Source organism: Felis catus, chromosome E2 (genome assembly GCF_018350175.1).
Source record: "Felis catus isolate Fca126 chromosome E2, F.catus_Fca126_mat1.0, whole genome shotgun sequence".
Taxonomy (NCBI): domain Eukaryota; kingdom Metazoa; phylum Chordata; class Mammalia; order Carnivora; family Felidae; genus Felis; species Felis catus.
The window spans coordinates 61,062,188-61,076,904 of NC_058382.1; the positions used below are offsets into that span (position 1 = coordinate 61,062,188).

Below are 14,717 nucleotides of genomic sequence, written 5' to 3' on the forward strand. Positions count from 1 at the left end.
CATGAAAACCCCTCACCTGCTTCCGGGTCGCAGGCTCTGCTGTCGCCATCTTGTGCGGGTCAGAGAAACACGGTGTCCTCCCGCAGCCCCTCTCAGCCAGGGACAACCCTGGCCCTCGCTCCCAGGACGGAAGGGCCGTGTGCCCCGAGCAGGCGTGCTGGCCCCGCTGGCCCGCAGCACTGTGGGGGGGGGGGGGCACTGGGCCCCCATCCAGTGCTGCCACCTGAGTCTGGTTCTGAGAGGCTCTGAGGGGCAGAAGAGCGACCAGCGTCTACGGAGGCTCAGAGCTCCAGGGTGGTGGACGCTGTGACTGGTAGGGAAGTCACCCATCTGTGTCCGAGCCCGGGCCAAGCGCTGCCTTCTTCCCGCCAGAGCCGGACCCTCTTGAGGGGCCCCCGATACCCACACCTGCAGCCACAGTCCTCAGGGACAGTCGGCAGGGGCCCCAGGTGCAGTTCTGGACTCGTGGGGGTTCTGCAAACACCCGCACGGACGACTCCTGCCCAGACACAGGTGGACGCTGGGAGCAAACCACAGACAGCCTCTGTTCTTCGAATTTACTTAGGAACGTTCTCTGGGGACTAAGGGTCTCCCTGTGCTCACCCCTGCGCTCGCAGCCCGGACAGGAGCACGGGGGTCGGGTGCCTCTGCGGCAGGATGGGGACGGGGCGGCGCCCAGGAGACACTGGGCCAGCATCGCACGGACCTGCCGGAGCCCGCAGGGCCACCGCGACCCGTCCCGCACGGCTCCGAGGCCGAGCCGTCCAAACCCCCTGTGCGTGGCCCGTGCACGCTCCCTCGCCCCCCACGCACGCGCACGGCCGGCAGGTCGGGGCCTGAAGCTGCCGACCCCGAGACTCTGCACGGGAGCACCGGGCAGCGGGGACGCGCGGCTGCGGCCCCGGCTCTGAGACCAGAAAACTGATTCGTGTCCGGGAGGCGGTGCGGCTCTGCCCTCCCCAATCCCCAGGCCAGCACACGAGGGGGGGCCCAGGAGTCCCGTGGAGGGAGAGGGCGACCTCCCCCGCCCCCTCCGTCCCACGCGTGGACTCGGCGAGGGCCTGGCCCCGTCCCCCGCCCGGGCCCGCAGGCCTGCGGAGCTGGGCGCCTGCTCCCCCCGGGGTTCCTCCGTGGCTCAGGTATAGGAGGCGGAGGGGAGGCCACGGGTCGTGCCCCAGGGCGTGCGCGAGGAGGTCCACCCCGCACCTCCACACCCACGTGTCCACAGCACCCTGCGTGCTGGGGGCTGGGCGTCTGGTGCGGTGAGAGCGGCCTCAGGAAGGAGCCACTTTGGGAGTCCTTGTGCAGAAGGCGGCCCTAGGCCAGCCGGGTCTCATCCCCGAGCATCTCCTCCCAGAAGGGCGTGGGGCGGGGCGCACACCTCCCACTCCTGTCCTCTGAGCTGGTTCTGGCAGCATGGGGGTCCCAGTGGTCGGGACCCTTGCACAGCTGCAGCTTCGCTGGGGAACCTGCCAGCCCCCCCCCCCCCGGGGGGGGGGGGAGGGTGGCGGCTCCTGCTCTGGGCACAGAGCCGGACGATGGTCTTTGCAAGGCCACACAGCACGGGACCTGCTGCCCCAGGAGCGAGTGACTCTTGTTTCCTTCCGGGGGGAGGTGGGTTGGCCCTCTCTGTCCCCAAGCCCAGGTCTGGCTGCCCGGGGGAAAAGGACATGAATGGCTCAGGGATCCCTGTCCCCGCTGTGAGCTGTGCAGCTTGGTGGGGGTGGGGCTTGGGACCCAGTAAAGACTGGAAAAGGGAAAAATTAGTTTCAAAAAAAAAAAAAAGGTAGTAACTGGGGAGCAACGTAGTTGAAGACAGTGTGGTGGTCCAGTGGGGCAGCCCCCGTGGGTCCCGCACGTCGGCCCCTCCTGGAGAGGGCCTGTCGTGTACAAAGAGCATTTAATTAATTTATTTATTTCTTTACACATAACTGAAGTGATGTTACAGTACATAAGTTATTTACAACTGTGCAGTAATGTGTTGCAAAATAAATTATCTAGAAGGCAGCAAAAGTACATTGTGAATGTGTATAAAACTGTACAGCGTTTACGGGTACACTTTTTATATGATTATTGGCTCTGTAGTGTTTCAAGTTATGTTCTCAGAAAGAGAAACAAAATGCCCAAGATTAAAGGAAAAAATATACAAACCACGTGGATTTGACTCCATTAAAAACACAACCCGAGAGTCCCGGCTCTGTGTCCCTCCGCAGCGGGCGGGCGGCCACAGTATCCCAGCCCGCCCGAAGCCCGTCCCCGCCCTCCGACCCGGAGGTCACTGTCCGTGAGGGGTGGCCGCCTTAATTTTCTTTCTTGTAGTTGATCAGAATGGAACAGGAGATTGTAAAAAATACATCCGTTCTGCAGCTCCTGAAATGCCCGTGCAGCCGCCTGGAAAGCAGACCCCGAGGCCGCCGTCTCCTCGTGCTCCCGCGGCAGCTCCCGGGGGGAGGGCCCAAGTGCGGGGTCTCTCCCTGGACGTCCCCGCCCGAGGGACAAGGTCTCCCTGCACTGCCTGGACTCGGCAGCGGCGCCGGGCAGACGCGTGCGGCCCTCGCCTGTGTCCCGTGTGGCCGTCCCGCGGGGCGTCAGGCCGGCAGAAGCACGAAGTCGTCGTTGACGTCGACCATGGGCACGTAGAAGGAGGGCACCTCGTGCACACACAGCGCCTTGTGCCCGGCGGGGTCCAGCTCCTGGGCCTTCAGCTGCCACTCCATCCGCTGCACGGCGTTCAGGGCCGCGGCCTCGTGCTGCTGCCGCATCAGGAGACACGTCTGCGGGAAACGCGACAGGTGAGGGGCGCCGAGGCGAGACCTCGGTCCTGCGCCCTCGCCCCACGCCCTGCCCCAGGAGTCGTGAGGCCCAGCGCCCCGCCCCCCACCCCGGGCGTTGCAGCGGAATCTCGGCAGTGTCACTCTGCACTCGTTCACGGCTGGTGACGCGTCACCTAGGCCGGGAGCGTTTGGGATTTGTGGGCACTGAACCCCGGCAGCAGGTCCTCGCGGGCAGTGCCGTAGCGGCTCCGTATCCGGGGCGCTGGCGGGCAAAGGTGAGAGCGGACACGGGGACTCGGACGGGATCGCCGAGGGGGGTTGGGACGGACGCAGCACACACGGACAGAGAAGCGGACGTGAGCAGTCTGACGTCACAGCGCGTCTCGCTTGCTCAGATGTGCGCAAGCGCATGTGTACGGCGGGGAATCGCCGTCTCTAATTCGCCTTAAAGTAGCTGGGAGTGTGTGGAGGGGAGCGGGGAGGGGGGACAGGGGCTCTAAGTGCTCCGTCTTTGGTCTTCCGGAAAAGACACCACCCCACGCTGCGCCGGGGCCACGTCTCCGAACCCGTGCGGACTCGACCTATTGGGCTCATCGTTCTAGCCACCTCGCCTCTCACTGGTTTCATGAGTTCTCTGGTACATCCGGGGCGTGGGGCTCGTGTGGCGTTTCTATCGCCCAACACCGATCTTAATGTCGTCACCACTCCCGTCTGCTCTAGGAAAGCCTCCTCCCCCCCTCCCCCCCCTTGCAGCCTGTGGGCCCGGCTGGCGGGACTTGGTGCGGCAGCATCCTGGAGCTTCCCCGGAACCTGCCCGAGACCGTGGACGCCAAGCGGGCTCCTCTCTGCTCTGGGCTCTGGCTACCCCACGCCAGCACCTTCCCAGGTGCGTGCGCTGCTGTGGCACCGCGGTCACGGGTCAGTGAGGGAGGGGACGCAGGTAAGGCCGGCCTCCGGGAAACACGGTCCTCCTTTCCAAGAGCAGGCTCCCCGGGGCGGGGAGGATGGAGAGCTCCGGACCCCTTCCCCCAGCCCCCTAGAGCCCTAGGGAGGCCGGCGGTGTGCACCCCCCTCCCCAGGCCCTGCCTCCTGGAGCTGCCCCAGGGTGGTGCCCACTGTGCCCCCGAGTCTGTTGGCTCTCGTGGGCGGCCCTAGCGCCTGCACGTGGGGATTCGCTTCTTACTTGCTAATCTTTCTCTAGCTCCCACCCATGCTCTCTGGCTGCTGCACTGGTCAGCACGTCCAGAGCAGTGGTGATGGGTGTGTGCTGTGACCTTTGAGGAGGGCTCAAGGTGGGGTCCCACAGAGGTCTGACCGCCAGCTGGTGACAGGAGCTGCTCCCCGCACACCTGGACAGGAGGGAAGACACTCTAAGGAGGCAACATGGGGGGCGGGGAGACCTCAGCTCCCTGAAGGCATCAGCCGGGCTCACGGGGTCTGACACTGTCACTTGCAAACGGGGGATCCGGCAGCAGCTGCCCCCTCCCCCGCCCCCGCTGCCGCCCGGGCGGGGGAGGGCACAGGGTCCTCACCTTCATGCGGTCGTACTTGTCGTCCACGTCCTGGAGCCACGAGATGAACTGGCGCGCATTGAACCGGTCGCGCACGGACTTGTTCTCGTCGCCCTGAGGGGAGAGGCGCGGACGCTGGATGGGGAAGAGTCAAGAGGAGCCCACGGTCCGTGTCACCCCCCTGCCGCCCCTCCGTGAGGAGCTTGGCTGGCGTGTCCCCAGGAGGCCGCTGAGTGTGTGTGTGTGTGTGTGGGGGAGGGGTGCGGGGATGTGTGCTGGGCACAAAGAAATGGGCGCCCTCAGTCCCCAGCCCCTACCGCGTTCCCTGGGAGTCACGGGGACGCGCACGGTGAGGCTGGCAGGGCTATGCTTTGGTCTCTTCGGTCTGTAATTCTCTTTGAAGAGACCTGAGGTGCCTTGGCCGGGGGGCGGGGCGCCAACCTCACGTCCCTGTCCTCACGCACGGTAGCCCCGCGCCCACAGACGGGCTCACGAACAGGTAAAGCCTCCGGACGGAGGGTGGTGGTCTCACCGGCCCCCGCGGCCTGGGTGTCCCGGGAGGCCGTCACACATCACAGTGTCTGTGGTGCGGCCTCGGGAAGCGAGCGCAGGCCCCACCGCAGACGCTCGGCAGGGCAGAGGCCTTCACTGTCCTCAGGCTCAGAAGCAGCCGAGGAAGTCTTCCAGCCCCTTGGTTCTTTCAGAGGCACAGAGCCCCCACGGTGATCACTGAGGCCCCAGCCCTTTGGGTTGTAGACTCTCTTTCTGCTCTAGACCAATCTTGTTTTTATATGTACTATGTTCAGTTGGGAAAGTTAAAAAAAATTTTTTTAGTTTTATGTAGGCTCCACGCCTAATGCAGGGGCTCAAACTCTTGACCCCGGGCACCCCTAGTGGGGAAAGTTTTTTAAGATCAATTCTTTTTTTTTTTTTCATTTTTAAAAATTTTTTTATTTTTTATATTTATGATCAATTCTTTTTTTTTTTTAATTTTTTTTCAACATTTATTTATTTTTGGGACAGAGAGAGACAGAGCATGAACGGGGGAGGGGTAGACAGAGAGGGAGACACAGAATCAGAAACAGGCTCCAGGCTCTGAGCCATCAGCCCAGAGCCCGACGCGGGGCTCGAACTCACGGACCGCGAGATCGTGACCTGGCTGAAGTCGGACGCTTAACCGACTGCGCCACCCAGGCGCCCCTATGATCAATTCTTAAAGACTGCACGTAAGTGAACGCAAAGCCCTTGATGTGCAAATAAAGAGTCTTAAAAACCACGGAACCACTGCTGTCTGCACACCGCCAGCCTGAGAACGCTGCCCAGAGCCCTAGGGGTCCGTGCAGCGCTACGTGAGCCTGGGGTGCAGCAGGCGCGCACGCTGGCCAGGGGACAGGAGAGGCCCGAGGAGACAGCAGTGTTTTTGGACAGGCCCAAAATGACACGTTCAGGGTTGTTTTTAAAAAGTCTCGGAGGCGGCTGGGGAAGAGAACAAATCGGGGAGTAAACCCGTGTCGGTCTGACCCCAGGCCTGGGTGCATGGGGGATGGGACAGCGGGGGCGAAGGAGGGACCCCTTCCTGGGTCAACGCTGGGAGTGGCCAGCAGGTGAGGCCAGGCAGGAAGTCTGTTCCAGCAGGACCCCAGGGCCCGCAGGATCCTCCCCTCGCCGTGGGCCCTGCTCTGCCCCCATCTGCCGGAGGACAGCTTCCCGGTGGGGCCTCCACAGAGCCAGTCGCCTGGATACTACTCGTCTCTTATTTAAATTTTCCTCTAAAATTTAAATTTTCCTCTAAAACAAGTATAACTCTCAGTGAGCGGAGAGACTGCGTCCACGAGGACCCTGGAGCGGGGCATCTCTCGACACGGCCAGGGTGCTTGCTGCGTGTCCCGCCGTGCGGTCGCCGCCACCCTCCCCGGCCCTGGCGCGGACTGGGGCACTGAACCGGGCTGGGCTACCTGCGGGATGCGGCCCTTTCCCGCTCGCTGCCCACGGTGCAGCCGAATCCCAGGAGGCCCAGCTCCTCTTGGGAAGCTGCCGACGGGAGAGCGAGTGCCGGGCCCGGACGGTCACCCACCTGACTCTCCAGAGGCATGTTGTAGACCTCGGAGTCCAGCAGCATGGTGCAGGCGCTGAACGGCACCGCCTGGTTCGCGATGGTTCTCGCTGCCCGGCAGTGAACCCGCAGGATCTCCTGCTCGCAGGAGACTATGAGCTTTTCCTGGAGGAGAGCAGCCAGATGAGCAGGACTCACCCGGACAGACGCCCCGTGCCCGCCGCCCCCTCGTGCCCGCCGCCCCCTCTTACCCGCTCGATGCTGTGCTGCAGCCGCAGCTTCCCCCTCACGGCCTCCTGCTGCTTGAACAGCTCCTTCAGGGGCTCCGCCAGGGAGGGAGGGGGCGCGATCTGCAATCACGGGGGTGGGGGTGGGGTGGTTGGTGAGGCTGTGAACTTGCACCAGGAACACCAACCCACTTGAAGGACTCAGCCCTGAGACGCACCCTCTGGCCTGGCGAGAAGTCCAGGAATGCCTGACCTCTGCCCGCCCGCCCCTAATGGCCTGGGTGCTTTATGGCGTGGGGACCACGGGAAGGGAAACAGCTTTTTTTTCTAGAACGAAAGGCGGGAGTCCCAGTGGAAAATAAGAAGTTACACAAACCACAGCGACCCCTACTGTTTTCTCTATTTTCCGAACTTTCCATGAAGGTCATGGTGCTCCGTTTTGGAAACCAAAATTTAAACAAAAGGGCAACCAAACACGTCACTGAACAGAAATCTCAGGCCAGATTTTTCTGAACTAGTGACCCAGAAGAGACCCAGCACCTGGATGCTTCCAGGCCAGACGTCCTGCCGGGCTCAAAGCTGTCTGTCCCCCACCCCCGTGGCCCATCAAAGTGCCGGAAGACTGGGCTGTCCAGGGAGGGTGGTGGCCCGGGCAGCCGTGCCCCCAAGGCCTCGCCCTTTGAACCTGACGCTCAGAGCCACCTATCGCTGTTCAGAAGACACCCGGTGAAGAAAGAGCCAGCTCAGATGCTACCTTCCAGAACACACGATCCAGTGTGACTCTCAGGGGGGAGGGGGCTGCTCTGAGGTGGGCCCTGTGGGCTGCAGGCCTGTTCTGGGCCTGATGGTAATGCAATGGAAGTCCTGGCTCCCCTCCAAGCGGGTGGGAGGGTCCGAGATGAAGCAAGTCACCTGTGCCTGGGCTGAACAGGTGCTGAGGGGCCCAGGGCGGTGGCTGTGCTGCAGGGGGGCTGTTCCTGGGCAGGGGTGGTGGCAGGAGCCCACCCCGAGGAAGAGGGTACAATGGGAGAAGTGGGGATGCAGACGGCTAGCTGGAAGGTGGTGTGTGTAGATGGCGGGGTCTGCACAGACACGGGGTCCCTGGGCTCCCAATGCCCACAGTGGGGGGTGGGGGGAGGCCGCCAGGGTGCTTGCTGCTCAGGGCTGCACGGTGACGACAGTGAGGCCTGGCCTCCGGTTGGCAACCTGGGGCCACTGGGAACACGGAGTGTTACCGGGGGGTGTTAAAAGGGCCGAGGGGAGACCCTCACTGGCAGGGGCAGGCACCGAGCGGCCCCAGGGCAGCCCCAGCTGGAGGTCTGCAGGGCGTAGCTACAGCAGACAGACCAGCTGGGTGACCATCGACCCAGCGGACCGAGCGCTGGGCACACGTGTGGTTGGCCAGTCAGGCCCCGGATGAGGAACGCACGCGGGACGCGGGACGGCCGACAGAGCCCCGCCAGCGGGTCTCCCGCCCGCCTCCGGTACTCACCACGGGGATGTGCAGCTTGCTGAGCGGCTTGCCGTCCAGGAGGTAGGAGCCCGTGTAGGTGACGTACTCGGCGTAGCACTGGGGCGCCTGCGGCGTGATGTAGCAGAGAATCTTGCGCTTCTCCTCGATCTTCTTCCTGATCTGCAAGTACTCGAAGTAGGGGTTGGACCTGTCGCTGTGGTATGGCTCGATGTCATCCAGCTTGATGGCGTCCACGATGGCGGCCAGCGTCTGCTGGATCACCTCCCGCGTCTGCTGCGTGGACGTGTTCATCTGCTGCTGCAGCTGCTGGCTGGAGCGCTGGAAGCGGCGCTTGCGCGGGTGCTGGGCCTGGGGGTCGTCCTCCTCGCAGCAGCGGCCCTTGGCGCGGGGGGGCGGGGCGGGCGCGGGCTCCTTGTCGGCGGGCGGCGAGCTCTGCTTGCTCTGGTTGGCCAGCATCTGAGCCCGGTTCCTCGTCATGCGCTGGGGGATCTCCTCCACCTTGGGCGCCTTCGGGGCTTCGACCGCGGGTTTGGGTTCTGGTTCTGAGGCTTCGGGCTGGATGCCGCCCACAGGTCCCTCGGGGCCGGCCCCGTCGAGCGGGCCGGCCCCGTCCTCCACGTGTGCCTGTGCCGAGCCATCCGCGGCGGCGGCGGCGGCGGCGACAGCGGCGTCGGGGGTGCCGTGGGACGCCGCCGGGGGGTCCCGGCCCTCGGCCTCCTCGTCTCCGCTCCCCGCTGGATGCCGCTCCGGGGCTGGCGGTGCGGGCCCCAGGCTGGAGTCCGAGTCCTCGGGGGGGGCCCTCCCCTCTGACGTGACCCCTGCCTCTACCGTGGTCTCCAACATCACATCCGGCTTAGGCTCCTCGGGGGGCTCCGGCTCGGGCTCGGCGGGGAGCCGGGGAGCCGCCTGGTCGGGAGGCAGTGCGGGCTGTTCCTCGGCAGCCGCTGCAGGGACATCCCCGCCGTTCGGGACTACGGGGGGCCCCGCGGGGGTGTTTTCCGGAGGGCCAAGGGGAGTCTCTTCTACTGGTTCCGTTTCGACATCAGAAACGTCTTTAGCTTGAAGAGGAAGCTCTGGCAGAGAGAAGGGCCCCAGGTCCAAGTCGTCCTCGGAGTTGGGGAAGCCATCAGGCCAGGGCACCGCTTCCACCTGGCCGAGGGCCGACAGGTCGTGCCCGTTTTCCAGGAAGTTATTCTCCATGGGCGCCAGAGCCTCCACCTGAGTCACGGTGGCCAAACACGCAGGCTCCGGGGCCGCGTCGGGGGGCGCGTCAGGGAGCGGTTTGCAGTTGGTGAAAAAGGGCTCCAGCCTGGAAGGAGGGGCAAAGGGGGCTGGTTCTTCTGGGGCGGGCACAGCGGCCGGGACTGTGTCCACCACGTCGCCTTTGGCGCCCTCGAGTCCAGGCTCGGTGGCTGACAGAGGGTATGAGTCAGGGGAGCCTGGGTAAGGGGGCTCTGGGGCGCCGAAGGGCCCCGGGGCAGCAGGGTGGAGGGCCTCAGTGGGGCAGAAATGCTGCGGGGACTCTGGGAGGCGCTGTGGGGACTTAAGCAGGAGGTCCGGCCCCACAGGCCAGCTGACGGGGTTCTCGGGGGCGCCCCCCATCAGGCTGCAGGACAGGGCCTGCTCCGAGGCAGCTGGGTGCGCCCACTCGACGGGGTCCTCTGTGATGACCGTGCTGAAGGGGCCCTCGTCCAGCGGCTCCAGGTAGCTGGGCTCCGGGGGGATGATGGCGGCAGTGGCCTGCTGGTCCTCCGTGGCATCCAGGGGGATGCCCAAGTCAGGCGGAAGGGCCCCCTCCATGGACGGGGCCAACAGCTCATCTCTGTGCGAAGGGGGGGACTTCGCTTGTAAACCAGAGAAAGCACCCTCTGGGGAGGGGGTGACATTGACCACAGCCGCAGGCGGGCAATGCAGAGCGTCCGCTTTGGGGGAGGGGATGCCATAGTCCGGGGAGTAGTACCCCGGGGACAAGCAGGTGAACTTCTCGGCAGGACCTGGGGGCACAGGGGCCTTGTCCTCCAGGCGCTGCCCTGGCGAGCCGTAAGTGGACGCGGTGGGGACGCTCTGCTGTCTGAACAGCTTGTCCCCAGTGCTGAATTCTTCCTCGGGGGTCCTCCGGATATCGACAGACACCGAACGGTACAGGCTCGTGCACAGCGGCCTCGTAGGCGTCTGGCTCGCGGTTTCCGAAATCCCACTCGCTGCCACAGAGAACCTGTCGAAGAAAGAGGGGGAGCAGGCGCTGGCGGACGTGCTGGAGACGGGCTGGGGGTCAGCGCAGTCGAAAATGAGGTCGGAGTAGTCGTCCGCGCTGCAGGACGGGGTCCTGGGCGTGTGCATGGCCTCCTCGTAGCTGGGGCACGACACCACGGACGCGGGCGTGGGGACCCCGGTGGGCCGGCCCTGGTCCGGCCTCGGGGAGGCGGGCAGCGCCTCTTTCGCGTGTGGCCCGGCCAGCCAGTCCCTGGCGTCCCCGGCCGGCCCCAGGGGGGGCTTGCCGTCGGCGGCCGGCGGGGCCAGAGCGGGCTCCTTGGGCCTCTTGTCCTTCGGGGCGGGGTCCGGCACCAGCGGCCTCCGTGCGGGCACGTCCAGGCCCTTCTTGCGCGCGTCCTCAGCGGGCTTCGCCCTGTCCTTGAGCTTCGGGTCTCCGGACCGGTGCCTCATCTTCTCCATCTGCTTCATCCTCTCCTTGTGCCGCTTGTGCCGCTCCTCGACCTCCAGGTCCTTCTGGGACAGCATGCGCTCGAAGCTGGTCATCATCAGGTCGCCGTCGCCCAGAAGCTTCTCTCTGGGCCGGGCATCTCTCTTGCCCTGGTCTCTGGCTGCCGGCGGCTTATCGTTGCCGTTGCCGACCTTCACCGAGTCACCCTTTTCCTTCTCCGGGTTTTCCTTGAACTTCTCCTTCGGTTTGGTCTCGCTGAGCTTCAGGCTCTCGTCCCGGGACTTGTCTCTGAGTGCGTTTGGAGGGTTGTCCTTGTCTCTGGCTGCGGGCTTCTGCTCGTCCTTGTGGTGCCGCGGGGGCCCGTCGCTGTGCCTGTCCCTGTGCTTCTCCCGCTCGTCCCGCCACCTCTCGCGGTGCCTCTCCCGCCGCCTCTTGTCCTTGAGGGCACCGGCGGCACCACAGCCATAAGGCTTCAGCTCCTTGTCCGCTTTCTTGGAAGGCTCTCTCTCGGAATCATTTTTATCTTTCTTTTCAGCGGCGAACAACTCAATGGTTTTATCTAGCTCGTCCTCTACGTCCGCTTTGGCGCCGTAAGGGATCCCGTAAGCGTCGGCGTCCGAGAAGTCCTTGTCGTACTGGCCGGGGTCCTTCCTGCTGCCCGTGTCCTTGTAATCGTCGCTCTTGTCTCTCTTCTCACACTTGTCTTTCCGGACTCTCTCCCGATCGTGGCTTTTCTTGGACGAGGACGAAGAGTGTCTGTGCCTTTCTCTCTCCTTGACCTTCTCCTCCGGGGGCTCCGTGAAGGACACCTCTAGGAGGGCGCTCAGGCTGGGCTCCTGCCCGCGGTCGGTGAAGCTGTCCGAGGACACCTCGCTGGCCTTGTCGTTGGAGTCCTCCCGGTACGCGTGCAGGGCCTCCTCCTCCAGCCTCTCCAGCAGGCTCTTCTCCGCCTCGGCGCTCCTCGACACCTTCCTGTCCCGGCAGTGCTCCCGGTCCGGCCTCTCGCGGTGCCTGCTCCTGGCCTTGTCCTCTGCGGAGGGCTTCCGCTCCAGCTTCTCGGGAGGCTTCTGCTTGTTCTTCTTTTCCTGGGTGGGGTCGGCCGAGGTGCGGTCCTTCCTGTCCTTGTACTTGTCCGCACCCTCTTTGTCCTTCTTGTCCTTGTGCTTCTCCAGGACCTTTTCTTTCTTGTCTTTCGCCCCTTCCGCGGCGCCCTTGTCCTTTTTCTTTTCTCGGAGCTCTCGATCTTTCTGCTTCTCTGAGTGCTGCCGGTCGGCAGAGTGCTTCCGGTGCCGGTCGGTGTCCTGGGGGCCGTCCGCCCGCGGCGCGTCCCCGGCGTCCCCGAGTCGGAGCCCGCTGGCCGCGAACTCGTCCTTCTCGTCCTCGCTTTCGTCTGTGAATATGTCGGCGATGTACCAGCTCTTCTCTTTACCCTTCTTCTCGTCTTTTTTTTCAGGGAAGTCCTCGGAGAGAAGTCCAGGGAAATTCTTCTCCCTCTTTTCTTTCACCTGGTCAAGCGACGCCTTTCTCTCCTTGTCCTTATGCTTCTCCTTGGGATCCTTCTTCTCTTTAAAGCATTTATCAAACTCCTTGTCCTTCTGACATTTCTCGAGGACAGACTTTTCGCTTTTATCTCTGTCACCGGACTTATCTTTGTATTTCTCTAATTTCCCCCTCTCCTTCTTCTCCTTGTCTCTTGCTGCATGGAGCCTCTCCCAGGGCTCGGGGCCCTTCCCAAAGTCACAGTCGGGCCTGTCCTTGAAGCCGGCCTCGCCAGCCAGCTCCTTCGGCTCCTCCCGGTGGGCCTCCTCGGGCTTGGGCCTGCCATCCTTCCGCTCCTTGGCGGCCTCGAGGGCGTCCTTCCTGTCCCGCCCGCCCTCGGCGGACTCCCTCCGCTTTTTGTCCTTGTCGGGAAGGCAGCCGGGGACGCCCTTATGCTTGTCTGCCTGCTCCTTCCTCCTCTCGGAGCTCTTGTCCAGACAGTCTCTGTCCTTCTTCCGGAAGAAGGCGTCCCTGTCGCTGCGCCTGTCCCCGTAGTCCCGCTTCTCACGGCCCTTGCTCTCCCGCTTCTTCTCCTTGCCGTCCTCCTTCACGGTCTCCAGGATCAGTCTGGCCACGGGGTCACTTTTAACATCCCTGTAGTCTGTCACTGGAGAATCCCAGCTGTCGTCCCCTTTGAAATCAAAGGACGAATCGGACAAGTCCGAGAACCACCGATCCTGCTGGTCGTCAGAGAGGCTGAATTTGGTGTCTTCGTTCTCCAGAAACTGACTCTTGTTACAATACTCATCGAAAGCGGAAGAGTCTTCCCTGTAGACTTTCTCTTTCTTCAGTTTGTCTTTTTCTTCTTTGAAAGCCTTCTCCTTCTCCTTTGGAATCCTGTCCTCCTTACAATCGTTCTTCTTCTCTAGCTTGGCGGGCCTGTCTTTGGACTTTTTCTTTCTTTCCTCTTTGTAGAGCCTCAGTCGTTCCTCTTTGGGAGACTTCTCCTTCACCGGTTTCTCTTTTTCTGCTTTACTCCCACGGTCTTTCTCTTCTCGGAAAGACCTGCTCACATCTTTGATTCTCTTCAGGGCCTTCTCGTCTTTGGAGACCTTGACCACCTCCTCTTTGAAGAGCCATTCCCTGTCTTCCGACTTCACCTTGCCGAGCCGCTCTTCCTTCCTGAAGTGGTCCCGGTCGTGCTTCAAGGCCTTCAGCTTGCCCTCACTGGGAACGTCGCCGTCCAGAAGTATGGCCTTCTCCGGCCGCTGCTTGGAGTCCTCATACTCGTAGGTGAAACTTTTCAACTTGAGTTCCTGACCGACGGAGCACAGCCCTTTCTCCTTGTTTTTGTGTTTGTGTTTCGTTTTGTGTTTCTTGACGACCTTGCCCTCCTTGTCCAGCTTGGGAATGGCGCCGTCCACGCTGGCGTGGAAAGAGTTCTTCTTCTCCGACAGCGTGCTCTGCAGGCCGGCCCGCTTCCTGTGCTCCTGCTTCTTCCTCACGGGCTTCAGCGACTCCACGCTGGAGCCCTCGGAGGAGCAGTCAGACTCGCTCGTCAGTCTCGTCCTTGTGGAGTCTGATAAAGAGCTGACCTCTGACCAGGCGGGAGAAGAGATGCTTTTCCAATTGTCTGTCCGCCAGTGCCTGGCGTGCTGGTCCGCGTGGCCGGGGTTATGCTTCTGGGCGGCAGAGCTCCCGTGAGACGAGGTGGAGGAGGCGGACAGAGAGCTGAACAGGGACGGGTCCTTCAGCACCAGTGGGGACTCCTTGAGGCAGCCAGAGCTCCCCACCGAGTCCCCGTCGTCCTCCCCGCTCTCCGAGGACTCGCTCTCCGACTCGGAGGAGCAGAACTTGTCATTCCTTTTCCCAAACCGCACTTCCTTGCCTTTTGTCTCCTTCTTTCGCTTCTTTTTCACTTTATTTTTCTCTTTCTGCTGCTTGGAATTGGAAGGTTCCCGCGTTTTGTTACCGGGCAGTATCGTGTGTGCCGAGAGCCTCAGCTTCTCTCCTGTCCCCACAGTGACACCGACGTCCTCCTCGTCTGACGTGTCTGACAGGATGCGATGAGCCGCTTTCTTTGGTGCAATCGTGTTATTTTTAGTGTAACTTTTCACTTCCATTTTGGGTATAGAAATAAAACTATTTGATTTAGTTTCTTTTCTGTAATCCTTTTTCAGTAAGTGTTTGTCGTCCACCGGAGGGACTCTGTCCTGCTCGTCGTCCTCGTCAAACTCGTACTCATCCTTGACGGGGGTCACAGTTTTCTGGGGCTCTGGATTCTTAGCCTTGTGCTTCAGGCCTTTTTCAAACTCAGAGTCTGTGTTATTGCCGTCAACTGAACTAGAAGGTGCGAACGATGGGGCGTCTTCCTCCTCTGAGCTCTCTGCTGGGAACAGGGAGGAAGAGGTCAGAGGCAGAGTCACAGCGACCCTACTGAACATGCACGGGGACGGCGCTCTGCGGACGAGGCAGAGGGGGAGGGAACGGGAGGAGACACAGCTCTTCGCCTGATTTAGATAAATCGGAGGCCAGCC

General features: G+C 62.7%; 1 protein-coding gene across 25 annotated transcripts in view; it reads right to left on the minus strand.

The window, feature by feature from the left end:
* Positions 1–1,895: 1,895 nt before the first annotated feature.
* ANKRD11 (ankyrin repeat domain 11) overlaps positions 1,896–14,717 on the minus strand; it is a 178,631-nt gene continuing 165,809 nt past the window's right edge. For 18 of the 25 annotated variants that reach the window (XM_045046562.1, XM_045046563.1, XM_045046560.1 and 15 more), the window contains 6 exons: positions 8,058–14,569; positions 6,590–6,688; positions 6,360–6,503; positions 4,307–4,420; positions 3,958–4,123; positions 1,896–2,774 (listed from right to left, as the gene is read on the minus strand). In XM_045046562.1, the coding sequence (XP_044902497.1) occupies positions 2,170–2,774; positions 3,958–4,123; positions 4,307–4,420; positions 6,360–6,503; positions 6,590–6,688; positions 8,058–14,569 (7,640 nt within the window). In that variant the 3' untranslated portion in view covers positions 1,896–2,169. The remainder of the gene's footprint in view (positions 2,775–3,957; positions 4,124–4,306; positions 4,421–6,359; positions 6,504–6,589; positions 6,689–8,057; positions 14,570–14,717) is intronic. The other 7 variants (XM_023245520.2, XM_045046566.1, XM_023245519.2 and 4 more) reach the window with 5 other exon arrangements.